Below are 15,552 nucleotides of genomic sequence, written 5' to 3'. Positions count from 1 at the left end.
TTGGAAAATTGTCCCTCACCCTCCCTACAGTCCGGATTTGGCTCCGTCTGATTTTTACCTCTTTGGTCATCTGAAGGCCCACCTGCGCAATAAAACATCTGATAGTGAGAAAGTCCTTATTTCCTGCGTCAAGCAATGGTGTAACAGTCAATCCCCAGAATTTTACCAAAGTGCATTTACACCATGGAAAGACTGTTGGGCCAGATGTGTACAGCAGATGGAGGCTACATTGAGCAGGCTCAATGTATAGCTAAATGTTTCAAGTATGTTGACAAAAAATTTCATTCTCCTTCTGAAAACAATAAAAAAAATTAGAGATGACTGTGCAAAACTTTTTGAACGCCTTTTGTACTTCATGTCATGTCAATGTAAATTTTCCGTATTAGCTTAATTTATATCTTTTACAGTGTGTATCCTGATGATGCCCTTTCTCATTTGATGGCCAAAATTGGTCAACAAAAAGATACAAAGCAAGACCTGTGGCTGTTTTCAAAAACTTTGTTTTAACGCTTGCGTCCCTGCTCTAACTTATAAAATTTTTAATGTCTTAAATGTGTTGTTCCTTGAGTGGATAATAAGTGCAAGACTTAACTGTGAAGACTTTAAGGAAAATCTACTTCAAACAGTGATTAGTGAGAAGAGTTACTCCAAATCCTTAGGCACTCAATTATAATATAGCTTTGCTATTATAACAAAATTACATAACTCTAAAATAAATTTTCTTTTATGTGTTTTTCCAGTAAATTTTCATGCTTTTCATACATAACTTTATATACATTATGAGAATGTACAGTTATTCCAATTACTTGTAGGAGCAGAAATAATCACACACACGTCATTTGTCCACGGTACGTGACAAAGCATTTATCCATGTGAAGATTAACCTTTCATCTACTGCATTCCAAATAAGATACTCCATTTTAGGCTTGGTCATAACAGGCTTCACATGAACATGGTGAAACTTGGTGTAGTTGTGAATTAGTTGGCCTTATCTCAATTTATTATGTTGTGTACCTGGGGAAACAACAGAAAATATCAGGAGATGAATCTGAATCATTTCAAAGATACTGTTTCCACAAAAGAGCTATTTTCCTCTCCAGCCGATTATTTTATCAAGTTTTTTTAGCGACAAGATGATGCACGTAGAAAAAAGTGCATCCATATCTTATCAACTATTCCTGGAAGCCTTAATTCTGTATAATCTGAATCGGCAGAATCCGAAGCTAATATTTTTTATGAATGAGAATTCACTCTCTTGGGAATGGAACTAAAGAAAAAAATAATGCTGTGAGACAATGACTAGTTCGTACTTTGCAGTCACACTAGCGCAAGTTTGCTGTGTACCACATCAAAATTCTGAATTAACACTCGCTTCACTCAACACATGAATCATCACAATCATTTTGTTAAACTACCACTACCTAGGTTATGTTCAACACTGTAGGTACCACTTCGTGAACTTCCATCCAAAGACACCTGCAGACACAATAAGTCTACATTCTTGGAGATTGATTTCCTGACAATGAGGTACAAAATACCATATTATATCTTTTACATGCTACGATGACTACACCCCTCACAAAACAGAAACAAATGCATTTCAGTGACTGCATGATCAGCATAGATAAATCGGTTAAGCGTTTCAATATGTAAGTGCCATGAAGCTCTGCGTGACACAGCTATGTTCTGTGGGAGAAAGAGAGAAGTGAGGCAGGAATGACAATGAGGTCATTAAAGACAAGAGCACAAACTTGGATAGGGAAGGCTGATAAAGACACCATTACAATAATGCCTTAAGTGATTTATGGAAACCAAGGAGAACCTAAAGATGGATTGCACGAAGTAGATCTGAAGCACTGCCCTCCTGAATGAGAGTCTTGTGTCTTAACCACAGCATCACCTCTCTAGATAGCTTCCACAGTCAGCAGGCCCAAAACAAGATGCAAAGAAACAGTGGATGTAATCTATAATTCATTAAAAGGGAACACTCTTAAACAGATGAGAAAAATATACAAAGAGACAGAGAAGTAGGCCAGTAATTACCTACACTCACCAACAGTGCAGGGAAGTCACACAAAACAATGATGAAAATAAATAAAATAAAAAATAAAAACCTTCATTAGGAGGAGAGAGGGAGGAACAGAATTAAAAGTGGATGGAGTAAAGGGTGTCAAAGATTGTGCATCGTAAATACTGTGTCAATTTCAAAGCAAAAAGGAGAGAGCGAGACGTAAACAGATCTATGCGAGATGAGAAAGATGAATAACAATAATGAAGAAGAGGAAAATAATGAAATAAAAAATGAAAGAAGATGAAAAGTGAAAACTGATTAGATGAGCAAAGGACCAAAGAGAAGACAGAGGTTCATGTAGCTTGAGTCCTATGTGATGGTACGGGATGAAAGGACGTACTGGAGTGCAAGTTCCTATCTGCGCAGTTCTGAGTCAGAGGTGTTGGGTGGGAGGATCCAAACAGCTTGTGTGGTGTAGCAGGTGCCTAGGTTCCAGAGTTATGCTGGAAGGTATCCCCCATCACTGGGTCTTGGGCAACCCCAGGCGGACAGTTTGTGCCCATTCACGAGCTCAGCCAGTTTGGTGGTTGTCATACCAACGTAGAAGACTGTGCAGTGAACAAATGTCAGGTGTAGATGACATGCTGTTTTGCGGGTGCCCTACCTTGAACTATACAAGTTTTGCTAATGGACGTGGCTGGAGTATGTAGTTGCGGGATGCATGGGGCATGTTTTGTAGTGGGGTCAGTTACAGGGTAGGGAAGGACGCAGTGGAGGTGGCAACCTTTCCGAGTGCCACGTGAAAGAAGTGCCCCTGAAGATCCACCAGCTACATGCCCTGGCTTGGTGTAGATTTACAGACAATATCTTAGGGGTCTGGACTCGCGGTGAAAATAAACTCTGTAACTTCCTTCAAAGTCTCAACTCTAATAACCTGAATTTTCCCTGGTCCTTCTGCAGAACCTATGCTGCCTTTCTGGCAGCTGAGGCTCACATCGAAACTTTTTCCCATAACAAACCCACAAACAAAAGTACTTCCACTCTCAGAGCTCCCATTGCTTCCACATCAAATGCTCCATTCCCTGCAGCCTAGGTATCTGTGGTAAACTTTTCTGCTCTAATGACAAATCCTTCAACAACTACACCAGGATGTATAGGAAGACAAGAAAAAAATTTCCCAGATCTCCCCATTAAAAATACACTTTTTACCAGATGATAATGCACTATATCCAAGGTAGGAGTACATTTTTTCCGTGTTAAGTGATAATATACATACCCTCAGAGCTGTACAACTTATCAATCCTTTGCATAGTAAAGGTTTTATGCACCAACATAGAACTTCCCAGCACTTTAGGAATCAAAACCTAGTAAAAAACAAACGTGTTTTGGAGAAATATTTGATGCCTGTCAACACGTAAACTGCATATTTTCATATCACAAAGTATAAATTCAATTTCCAGCAAATACAGCATAGTAGCTTCCAAAACACTGAAATAAAGATTACGCTGTGTGATGCGCTTTTGTCGGGCAATCAGAGCTTGTCACGTGATCTCACCAGCCAACGACAGCTAATATTCTGAGCATAGGACACGTTATGTAGTCAGTCAATAACATCACTGTTTAGTTATGGGAACACAATGATAGGAAAAATTAATGGTTTAAATTAATATACATACAGTACAGGTACGAGAAAAGATAAGCTTTCACATCTAATACTGGTCGCCGAACATTTATTGTTTTTTCTGAAGGTGTGGTTAGGCCGGATCGTAAGAGGACAGCTTAAATTGCAGCAGCTTAATATTTCTGGAAAGGACAATTATAAATTTCGCTGCTGTGTGCTGAATACCTCATGGGTTACCTGGCTGATTACACTTGCACTTCGACTTTTCCATAGAAAAGCCAATTATGTGTGAAATTGCTCAAAAACTCACTTCATACTCTTTTTTTGAAAGAATTTTTAATTACACTTCTTACCATCATTATTGCATAAGTTTTAATCTACGAAAGAACTGAAATAAATATGAGAAACTAGCCTTGACACTTGTTATTTTCCGACATGTGTTATCTTTACCGTTAAGATATATCAAACACAAACGTGCCGGTAAAATTTTAAATAATGGCATTAATGGCTGGTCTTGTGGACCCGAAATTTTTCTAAGTGATTAGTTCTCAAAGTTTAAGTTTTGAATGAGGGTCAAATGCTCCGTGATTTAAGAAATTCATCACTCATTCTCACACTTAACACAATTCATTTCGTGTGAAAGGAAATTTACTTTGAAAGTAGTGCTTCTCAAACCACCAACTGCAATATTTTCCCGCAAAATGCTAACAGTTGTGATGTCAGCTCATTGAAAGCAGTTTGTTGTTACACAGTACTGCATAGTCTTCATCCTAACCTTTCTGCCTCTAAGCCGCAAAGGGGCACCCCCTTTGACAACCACCCATCCTGACCTTAAATGTCTTTACAGATTATTCTGCCTGGATTAGGACTTTCTCAAATCGAGCCCTGAAATGAGATCATCCCTCCCCTATATCATCCTCATGCCATCCACAGCAGCCTTTCGTCAGCGTCCTAATCTCCACTATATACTTGTCCAGCCCTATGACATTCCCAGATCATCTGTGCTTAAGGTTTTACATCTGTAACTGACACCACTGAAAACCATGCTCCATGCACTCCCCACAACCACATACTCCAAAACCACCACTGGATAAAACATATACTGCTTACGGCAGGGCCAACATGTGAAACAACATACGTAATCTATCAGCTGACGTATTCTCTCCACAGTCTTTTACATCCACTAAACTGACTGAAAGCACGAACATGCACAGATGAACTGTGCGTTGGGGGATGCCCAATACCCTGTGGTGGAGCATGCCCTCCTGCGTTACCTCAACAGACCCCTGTGCCTGCTACACCACACAAACCATTGGTTTGCTCTCACCCAACATCAGATCGTCAGAACTGCAGAGATGGGAACCTGCACTCCAACACATCCTTTCATCCCACCATCACCCTGGACTCAACTTACGCGAACCTGTACTCCTGTCTCCTCTTCGTTTCTTTACTCATTTATTTTTCATTTCTAATTTTTTCACTTTTCATGTCTTTTTTTAATTTTTATTTTGTTATCTTTCTCTCTGTAGTATTATTTTTCTTATTCAACTCACATATACCTCTTCACTTCTCAAACTATCCTCTTTGCTTTGAAGCCAACACAGTACTTATGATGTGCGATCTTTGACTTCCCTTTCACACCCTTTACTCCATCTTTGCTTACCTTCTCCTTGTTACCCCATAATCTAAATTGTGAGTGACCTACATCCACCTTTCCTTCTTCCCTTTTTTCCACCTCCTCCTCCTCTGATGAAGGGGCAAAATCTCGAAAGCTAGATTTTCCCAATTTATGTTTGTCAGTTTTTGTGTGACTGTCAGCTGCACTGAGCTAAGGTAAGTACTGGCCTGTCTTTGTATATTACTCACAGTGGATGTAATGTCGAGTTCAAAACAGGTGGAAAAGCCTAACACTAAAGGTAGACAATGATAACGACAAACTGGACAAAAGAAGAAAAACTTGAAGTGTAACAATGGCTAAGAGCTATGTCCAGGAGGGAAAAATACTTACGTGGAAGACCACTAATCCTTGCACAAACAAAAACAGTGAATGCTTCATAATGAAATTATGAAAAAAAAAAAAAAAAAAAAAACTATTTACCTGAACTTCTACTCAGTCAGTAGATGACTGTTACGAATTAATTGATGTCGCATTAAAAGCTGACATGGACACAAAATGCTCCAAATACTGCACAACTGCCATGGCCATACTGTATTTCACCCGGTTTTGTGTACTGCCTTCTAGATTCAATGCAGACCACAAGATAATACAGTACAGCATAAAACTACAGGCTGGTGTACAAAACAGGGGCTCAAAACTCTCACCTAAGTGTATCATACCTGTGACAAAGTTCAATGTGTATCAATCAGATCACTGTTGGCAACAACTGTCGTCCTCATTTCACAAGGGACTAAGGAGACATTAGAATTAACTCTGTGCAACTTTTGTAACTTTATACAGCTTTAAAATCAGTAACTGCTCAGTGTCAGCTTATCTCCCCTTGTCTGCCATGCAGAGGTGATGGAAATTCCTGTCATCCTTACGATTTAAACCAACTACATATACTCTAAAATTCACCATGGGAGATCATGTCAGTGAACGAAGCCTCAAAGATGGTTAGTTTAATGAAAACAACAGATTTGACGTAATTCAGAGGGAACAGAAATGACTAATTTCAAAAGTTTTTCCTCTTTTTTAATCAATGAGCTACTCAAGAATTTTTATATTTCTTACTCAACAGCTCAAATAAATTTTTTTAGCCCTTATAAACTGCCAACGTAAATTTACGTAATGGTCTATCAACTTTCTATAAAAGACCGCCGAAAAGTAAACAACACTCTGATGCAAAATGTTATATCCAATTCTCTCATCAACATCCAAGGTATGTTGGAATCAACTCCCATAACAAACTTATTAACTATCTTTTACCTATCCCCCCCCCTCCCCCCATAGAACACTGATCATCTCTTTATATGCCAACTCATTTTGGGTCATTCAGAGCCTTAAATTAAGGCTATGTTCATTGACTTTTTCCACTATTTGAATACTTATTTTCTACAAAACTTAAACATAGCTCTGCAACTGCCTCTTGTTTGAACTTTCCAGTCTCAGAGGATTTTGTGATGCAAACTAATATTTTTCTTTATAACAGCTGCCACTGTTTGCCAAATCCTGACCCCATCTTCATTACTTAGAAAAAAAAAAAGTACTCAGAGTAAACTATATTTTACAACAGTACCAATTACTTTATCTAGATTATACACAGATATTTTAGTCCTGCTCATTTCTTTGGTCATATACTGCAGAACCTTCTCATACTCATACTTCCCATTACTGAGACGTAACTTGTGCCTCTTCTTAACAACATGCTGCTGTCAAGAAATGTTTACAACTGTTCTATTATACATATCTCTAGAGCTTCAAGCTGTCGCTCTCTCTCTCTCTCTCTCTCTTTTTTTTTTTTTTTTTTTTTTTTTTTTTTTTTTTTTTTTTTTTGAATCAGTACTTCCAATATAACTTTATTCAACTTTTCACAACACATTAAATACTAATGCTGACGCAGTATATGTTTTCTTCACAACAAAATTTCACAAATGTAAATAAATAACCACCTCAAATTCTGTACTCTTTCTGACTCAAATTCTGGCCATGTCATTTCCATACTGATTAGATGATTTCATAGACAGAATAAGAGGCACATTTCAAATTTACTTCAAATACACAGTGATAAAATTTTCCACTTGGGTAAAAGGCACTGTTTGATGAGGTGACACACTGCATTTCGAAACACTACTTCTTCACATTGTCATCCCAGTTTAGTAAGAACACTTCCTTTAATAGTGATTCATCTTACTTGATGAGACATCTAGAACCTTTATGATATTCCTTCAGCAAACCCTCACTACTTCATTCTATGCACTTAAATCTTCAGCTTCCTCACTGGACCATGTCATCACACCTATGGGTTTCATCTCTATTACATACATTTACTTCATTTGCAGACTTCATGAATGGGTTTATTGAAATCACTCTTTCTATTATCTCTCTCCTACATTAATTGCAGACCAGCATAAAATCCCTTCCCATTCAACCTTTAATATTCCGTAGTTTTTACATTTTATCTTTCTGCAGAATGTTTGGTTGGCTCAAATGGCTCTGAGCACTATGGGACTCAACATCTTAGGTCATAAGTCCCCTAGAACTTAGAACTACTTAAACCTAACTAACCTAAGGACATCACACACACCCATGCCCGAGGCAGGATTCGAACCTGCGACCGTAGCGCAGAATGTTTGGTTCACCCTTTTATGACTCCAATATATTTTAATGTCGGACTTACATGACCCCGGTCGCACTAAGCCACATGCTAAAAATGAGCCATCATGCATTTGAGCATTGGTATTTACATATTTTTTAAATGCTTCTTTCAACACCACCTTCCAACATTAACGACTAATTTTGAAATTTTACAATATTACAGCACCATCTAAATGCAGACAGCATTTTCGGATTTCTATTGCAAACTCAAGATGTCGTTACAGTTCAATACCACACCTTACGAGAGTATTAATTACTTCACAAGCTACTTATTTAATATTTAATTGAAGCTACCAACTCTTACAATGCCATAAAGTATAAATGAAACACACTTCAAAGCAACAACAATCTTTCATGTCAACCACTTTACAGAATGTTTCTCATTTGATTTCTTAAGTGCCTCTCACCACATTCCAACATAAACATAATTCAGATTGTGCATGGAAATTAAATGTAGCAATAACTGAAAAGTATACTACAGTACAAACCTTCTGCGAAGGGGTCAGCCCGCTCAGGGGAAATTATCATGTGACGCCTCCGCTGTCGATACTCATCCTCCTTTTCTGCAACCGTTGGACGGCGGCGCTCAGCAAATGGGTCATAGTCCTTTTCACTCTGTAAAAAAAAAAAAATACAACAGAAATAATTTAGAATAACATGCTATCCTTTATCCCTACATCAGAGTATAGAGTATGGACTGATTTATAAGATTGATATACTTGTTGATACTTTTGTCTTGAATATTCCAAATACAGAGAGTGATTGCTTTGCTGCACTGATCTCTGTTTTTCTTCTGATTTACAAATCAAGGAAAACAAGTGACTATCATGAGGAGATGAATAATGATAGTTTTCTGAAGTGGTTCATGGGGCAACTATTAGAAAACTCTAATCAGCTGTCACTGTACTGGATAATGCTACATACCACTCATGTATGTATTAAATAGAAAGCTCCAACAATGGAAATGAGAAAAAGTGAACTGTTTGAATGCTTAAAACATAACACTGTTATGTGCAAGCTGATGCCTAAGGCAAGGCTTGAACTCTTGAAACTAAATATGCCACAGTTAAACAGAAAGTTGTTAATGAGATGTCCAACGAACAAAGTCACAAGATTCTTAGGCACCCGCCATACCACTACCACTCACAGTAGCAGAAATTCAAAGGAACCATTGACACAAACAAAGCCAGAGATGTGCAGTAAAGCTATACGCCACACAAAAGCAGCTTTTAAAGCAGCCTGGAAGAAGAAGAATAAAAAAAGAGAGGACTGAATATAGGGGTCGACAGAAGGGTCCAATCCCACGCGTCGGCTTTGACCCGTGACGTAAGGGTTTTGTCGTAGGCGACGTCATGACGGCGCGGAGTTTAGTTTGTGAGTGTGGTGTGTTTGTAGATGTCGCCGTGTTGTGGTTTGTTGTGCTCTTTGGTGGTATGTTGAGGGTTTTCGTTTGTGTGGTGTAATGGGCTCAGTTTGCTTTTGCTCATTATCCAGAATTGTTCGAGTGTCGGCTGTGTTTGTAGTGGAATTCGTTTCAGTGAGTTAACGATTTTGTGTTAAGGTTAATTTAGTGTTGTTCGCTGTACATTGTGTGGTAATTTTAGTAAAATTAATCGGTTGTTGTTTTGGTTCAGGAATGAATATGACGGATAAAATTAACAGTGTGCAGGTCAAGGGAAGTGTTCGACCCCAATGTGTGGCTGTGTATGTTGATATTGGTATCTGGAGATGTTTTTGAGCTATATAGGCCAAGAGAAGTGTTTGATCCTAATTTATGGGATCGGGAGCTGCTGTTGAGCTATATAGGTCAAGGGAAGTGTCCGATTCCAGATGATACTGTGTTTAGTGGTATTTGGGGAGTTTTGTGATGTCTGTTTTTCTCATCGTCTTGTGTGGGTTTGTATGGGGGTGGGTGTCTAAATTTGTTTATATTTAGTTTGTCCCCACCCAAAAACACCCCATTTCCCGCGCTTGTCCCCTTAGTGTCATTAGGCTTTTTGTGGAAAGTGTGGGTGTTTTTCGATGTATTTTCGCCCTCATAATGTGTACGTACCGACTTTATATGCGCCATATTGGAATCTTAGTTTATGGTCGTTTCCGCCATATTTGTGGCATCATGGCTCAAAGCAGACGGGCTGGATCAGACGCTTCCGTATTTCCGAATATAGAAGGTAGTATTGCAAATATAATTATATTCTTGGGTATTTCAGGTGATTCTTCCAGGGAGCGCAGCACAGATGTTGAGGAAGGAAGTGATTCTGAACTAAGTAGAATTTACCCTCTGTCATAATTTGTCTTCTTCGCTGTTTGTAGACATGGTTTGTATTTAATATTTTGCGTGAAATGTCTGAAGACATCAGAAAGAGAGTGAATACGAGTCTAATGTTGAGCGCTGCATATCTTAGAAACCAAGGCACTGCTGTTTCATCAGTGCTATATTGGCTTTCTTCCTTCCCATTATAGCTCCACAAGTCTGAGTACTGTGGCACTTAAATCACTTCTTACTTACATAGAACTGGCAGGGTGAAATGACCAGTTGTCGGGTTCAGACGACCTCTAATGAAGCTTTGTTTTGTGATACTGAGGAGAGTGAAAGACGAAAATTAAATGATGCAGTATACAATTGCAAATGTGCTCCATTAGAGAAAGTCTACTGCCTGGAAAAAGTTCAATGCTGTTGTCCACCCTCCAGATGAAAAACATACAAAGCTCCTCCAATGAAAACAAAATGATTGTATTCTTGTTTATTCCACCTCCCCTATGAGAGAACATATGTGCTCAGTCAAATGAAAACAGAATTACACAGCAACATTGCTGTTATATCTATGTGACCAAGAAGAGCACTATTTATGTAGAAGTCACGGCAACTTGTGTTTATGGGCAAACAGCAGGCTTGTAGCTATGAACTTTGGTACTTGTCCTTTCTTTGCTGGTGGAGTTCATCATATACCTGACAAAACTCAAGTGACAGGATTACAGTTATAACTGGACACTGCCAGAGACTGAAGTCAGGTTTCCGAGAAAACAGTGATGATGTCATAGGCTCTGCTGCCTACTTTAAAGCAGTTATACGGAACACATTTCCTATCTCTAACATCTGTAATAAATATCATCCCACTGTTAAGGAATACCACTTTGCCCAAGTACGGAAAACTGCCTGCACGTTAAAGTGATCAGTAAATACTTAGAGCAGTTTATGCTTATATTACTTTCATGTTATTGTATTTACAAGAAGGGTTTAGACCATTTGAGCACCCTGTTTGCATTGAATAAGCCAATTAAACATGACTTACACTGATTGTTGTAAAAGACAATGCAAGTACTGTTGCTTTTGTTGAGACACATACATAATATGAAAACAGTATCATTTTCTACACAGGCGTGTGTTCTTTAAGCAACACAGATCGTGTAATGCAAATTCAATACTGCATGTTAACAGGGAGTACAAAAGGTAGTATGGAAATGCAAAGCTGTTGCATCTCAAGGCACCAGTGAACTGAGACCATTGCCCCTACTTTGCTCCACTCTGCTTCGCTATTCTTAGCCCAAAATAGTGTAATTACAAAAGAAGAATGAGTTTCATGTTGTGAACAGGTCTGCCTGTCACTGTTCAGAAGATTTTGGAAAGCGGGGGGGGGGGGGGGGGGGGACGACGACGACGACGACGACGACGACAGGAGGGAGGTGACTGACTATTATATTCCAACCAAGATCGCTTACAAAAAAATCTCCTTAGGGTTGAACAGCAGAAACTACACAATTCATATTAAATTCCAGGCATGTCACTGGTTACAGGAGGGTAATAATCGAACTACTAAACTCCTACATGTGCTTAATTAGCAATGACAACTGCACGCACGTTGACTGACAGACATGTGGGTAAATCAGCACAGCCATCACAATATGTACTCTATTAGCAAAGTCATGTTTATCTGTTGTTAATGAAATAAAATTGTGTACCAGTGGCTCAATGGTTATGTGCCAAATGCCTAGAGTTTGATCCCACATGGTCCTCTCCCCTCCAGCCACATTTTTCCTCTGGCAACATTAATTGGCAAAATGCTGAATTGCATTATGGTTTGCAGTCCAAGTTAAACTATTGGTGCATATATATCAGCATGGACATCTGAGGAATGGAAGAGTATATCACCTCCAAAAAATACCAAACAAACCTTTGTGTTGATGACATGAAAATGTATAGCTCTGCCACTTTCTGTTGGCAGATTCTTTGCCACTGAATAACAGCAGCTTTAAAACCATGGAGCTAACAAAACTTTCGTCCACACAGCATTGTTCTCAAGAGCTTAAGTGCCGAGAACTACATTGTTTCTATTTGTTTACTTTATGGATATTTGACTATTTAGATGTTTCTTGGCTCTGCAGAAGTATGAGAAGTTTCTCCATTTATTTTCCACCATCTTCAAAACACAAAACCTCCAACCTATAAGTACAATTATAATTTTGATGGACAGATGAATCAGCAGTGTTGCCAAACACATTTTGCATTCATTTAGAACTACTCTGCAACGTGTTCAAATTAGTGTTACACAACATAGCAAATTTGTGAACTAAGGTCAAAATTGATCTCCAGTGAGCAGCAGTTATAGAATCGGCTCTATGACATTTGCCACAAGTATGGCCAGAAATCTTTGCAAGGAACAAAGTTGGGACAGTGGAGGACATGTTTGTAAGAAAATCATCTTTCCAGTGGAGGTGTTTATGCGGCATCCTAAACTGTCACTTTCTAAGCTTACAACTGCACACAATTATTTTCTTCTTTTTTAATACTCTACCATCACTTCTGTTAGCAAACTACACAATAAAGGTCATTCAAATATGTCTTATTCACAGACTAAACTTACCTGAGCAACATCATTAAGAAGAGCAGCTGGGGCTGTGTAGCCTGCTCTTTTATTTTGGCTGAAGGATACTACGTCATAGTCCTCGTCCTGTAAACATGGATACAAAAAATAAACATCTACATCACAAAAGGTTAACGTTATTAAAAGCAATGCGGTTGTCAACTCAAAATTTATCACTGAACGTAAGAAATAAATATTCCAGGTTTGTATTTCAAATACCTCAACTTCATCATTTGCAGCAATTGATGTGACGTATCCGTCAAATTTACTGCCGCCTCCATCGTATATGTCACGATCATAGTATCCGCTTTCTCCTAATCCAACACGATCCTTTTCATTGACTTCCTCGTTTAAGTCCTTCTTTCGGGCTTGTATGTCGCGAATTTGAGCTTCAATATCTGCAAACGACAAAAGACGTTAAAAACATAGTATCGTCAAGGCTATAAGAAATTACAATGACGGTTATAAGTCGTAGATATGGTAAACATTTTTGAAACTTCCCAGGTCAAACAAATTGTGCATTGTTTTGTTTGTATACTGAAGACCATATCAAAGTCTAATCAAAACTTACGTTTACGGTAATTTTGTACCGTAAAATGAATATACCAAACACCGCAAATTAACTCAGGGAGACAAAGTGACAAAAAATACAACATATATTTATGGGGATCTCATTAACTGTTGCACAATAGATCATTCTGTAGCAATATTTACACAAAAGTAAACACAAAGGTCATCTGTTCGAAATTCACATTGTTTGGAGAGTGTTAAGTTGTACAAAATTTTAAAATTCAGTAAAAGTATAACAAATATTTCAATAAAGTACTTTCACAGGTATAATAAAACTTTAATTTTTTTACCTTCATGAGTTCTTGGTATGGTAGCCATTTTCACGTAACATTGATCATACGCAGTCAGCGATTAATAAACCTCTATACCAGTCAAAGATATTACAAGTCTAGATGTATTTCACGTATTTGCGAAACCGTATCCATAGAACTGTACACAACAATTATTTGGAGTAGAATAAAAACTGATTTCATTTACTGTTCGTCAAAAAGAAAGAAACGCAGTATGTCAGAATCTCCAATGAACTAAAATGTACATGGCATAACGTCCTAGACTGTCTGTCAATATATATGCTGAAAAGTCTGTGCATGCGATCACTGAAAATGTAGTATGTCGTCACCATACAAGTTTCCATCTACCGCTGGCCCGCCATCTGTCGGCCTATGAAAGAATTTTTGGCGACAAGCGACTACGCTCTCACAACCTCTAAGTTTATTTCGCAAATGTGTTGCAAAAAAAAAAAAAAAATGGACACAAAATTCAACAAACAGACATATAGCCCATCTTAAGCTGGGTTTACACTAGCAAGTCGCTTGCAGAAGTTATTGCTAGCCGCTTGCAGCTGTATTTACACAGCAGTGCAAGAATTACGCAAGATTCTTCCGGAAGTTCTTTGGCAGGAAACTTGCGTCAACAACTTGCTCATACTGTTTACATATGCTTTCAGTGCCACTACGAGTGTCAGCCGAAGTGTAAAATGACAAGTAGGCGGGTGGGATATGCTGCAGCTCTTGTAATTGTAATGCAAAACGTGAAAAAGAAAAGTATTTTGGTTAGAGAGTAGATAATGAGAAGATCGTAAAATGGTGCCTGTAATAACCCTTAGCAAGAACTTAGTATCGAGGGCATGGATACTTTTGCAGAATGTCCTCAAATGATCCTCAGTATTTGTTAATGTTAATAGCGCCCGTCATATCAAAACGAGACACAAACTTCGGTACTGCTATTTTAGCAAATGAACGTTTGCTAGTCACTATGATTTACAGCTACCGGTGAACTACGAATAAAATAGGCATTTCATTTATTTATGTGAAACATACAACCAAAAAAGTTTGAATTTTGAAATCTTTTCTTTGTAGGAGACTCATACAAGTCCCTAATGTACTTGTTTCATATTCCCGTCTGCACGATTTCTCTGATCGTACCCGATGTATGTAGAGCCTTTTTTAACGTCTTGAAAAGGGAAAATTATTTGAAGGTATGTGAAAACACAACAATGTAATTAAATTTTTATTGAAATAAACTGCATTTTACAAAATGATATGCTTATAAAAATGTTTTTTTTTCTAATGCTCATAAAATGGAAAGTGAAAATCTAAGTAAATAGGACATGTAATAATTACACATCGTCTTTTTCTAGACTCCTAAAACAACAAGCGAGTGGATGCAGGTGGCAAAAGGGTTGTGTCTTCAAGTTATGCTACTTCCTATGTACTTCTTTTATAGATGTGTCGAATATCGACGATATTTCATTTAAAGCGCTCATCTTCTTCACTCTATCCTTAAAGTCTCGGTTATGCACGTTCCGTATTTCGGGGTAGCTCTCCACGGCTTCAATAAAATGTTCTGTATCCTGCTTCGTCCATTCCCGTTTCTCCTCCATTTCTGAAATTTGTTTGCATATAATACGTAAGATGGTTACATAAAATTAAGTCATCACATTAAGTAAAATGTTAAATATGAATGTTATGCAGACAACATACTTACTATAACTTGCGTTTCCTACTTGCAGGAAATAGAAATAAATCCTAAAAGCTGCAAGTTACTTACAGATACTTCTTGCGTGGTGTTCACACTGGAAGCGGAAAACGTGCAACAACTCCAACAAGTCACTTCCGCAATAAATTGCTACAGTCGCAAGTCGACTTGGCGATATGTTTACACTCGCAAATCG

General features: G+C 38.1%; 1 protein-coding gene across 1 annotated transcript in view; it reads right to left on the bottom strand.

Moving 5' to 3' along the window:
* The window catches only part of LOC126253361 (splicing factor 3B subunit 1-like), a 60,959-nt gene extending 47,164 nt beyond the window's left edge, over positions 1–13,795 (bottom strand). The window contains exons 1-4 of the mRNA XM_049954635.1: positions 13,670–13,795; positions 13,029–13,207; positions 12,810–12,896; positions 8,436–8,562 (exon numbers count right to left, since the gene is read on the bottom strand). Of these exons, the coding sequence (XP_049810592.1) occupies positions 8,436–8,562; positions 12,810–12,896; positions 13,029–13,207; positions 13,670–13,697 (421 nt within the window). The 5' untranslated portion in view covers positions 13,698–13,795. The remainder of the gene's footprint in view (positions 1–8,435; positions 8,563–12,809; positions 12,897–13,028; positions 13,208–13,669) is intronic.
* Positions 13,796–15,552: the final 1,757 nt, after the last annotated feature.

The sequence above is a fragment of the Schistocerca nitens genome, chromosome 4 (assembly GCF_023898315.1).
Source record: "Schistocerca nitens isolate TAMUIC-IGC-003100 chromosome 4, iqSchNite1.1, whole genome shotgun sequence".
NCBI classification, from domain to species: domain Eukaryota; kingdom Metazoa; phylum Arthropoda; class Insecta; order Orthoptera; family Acrididae; genus Schistocerca; species Schistocerca nitens.
Note: the sequence above shows the minus strand (reverse complement) of the source record. Positions and strands in the feature narration are given on the sequence as shown.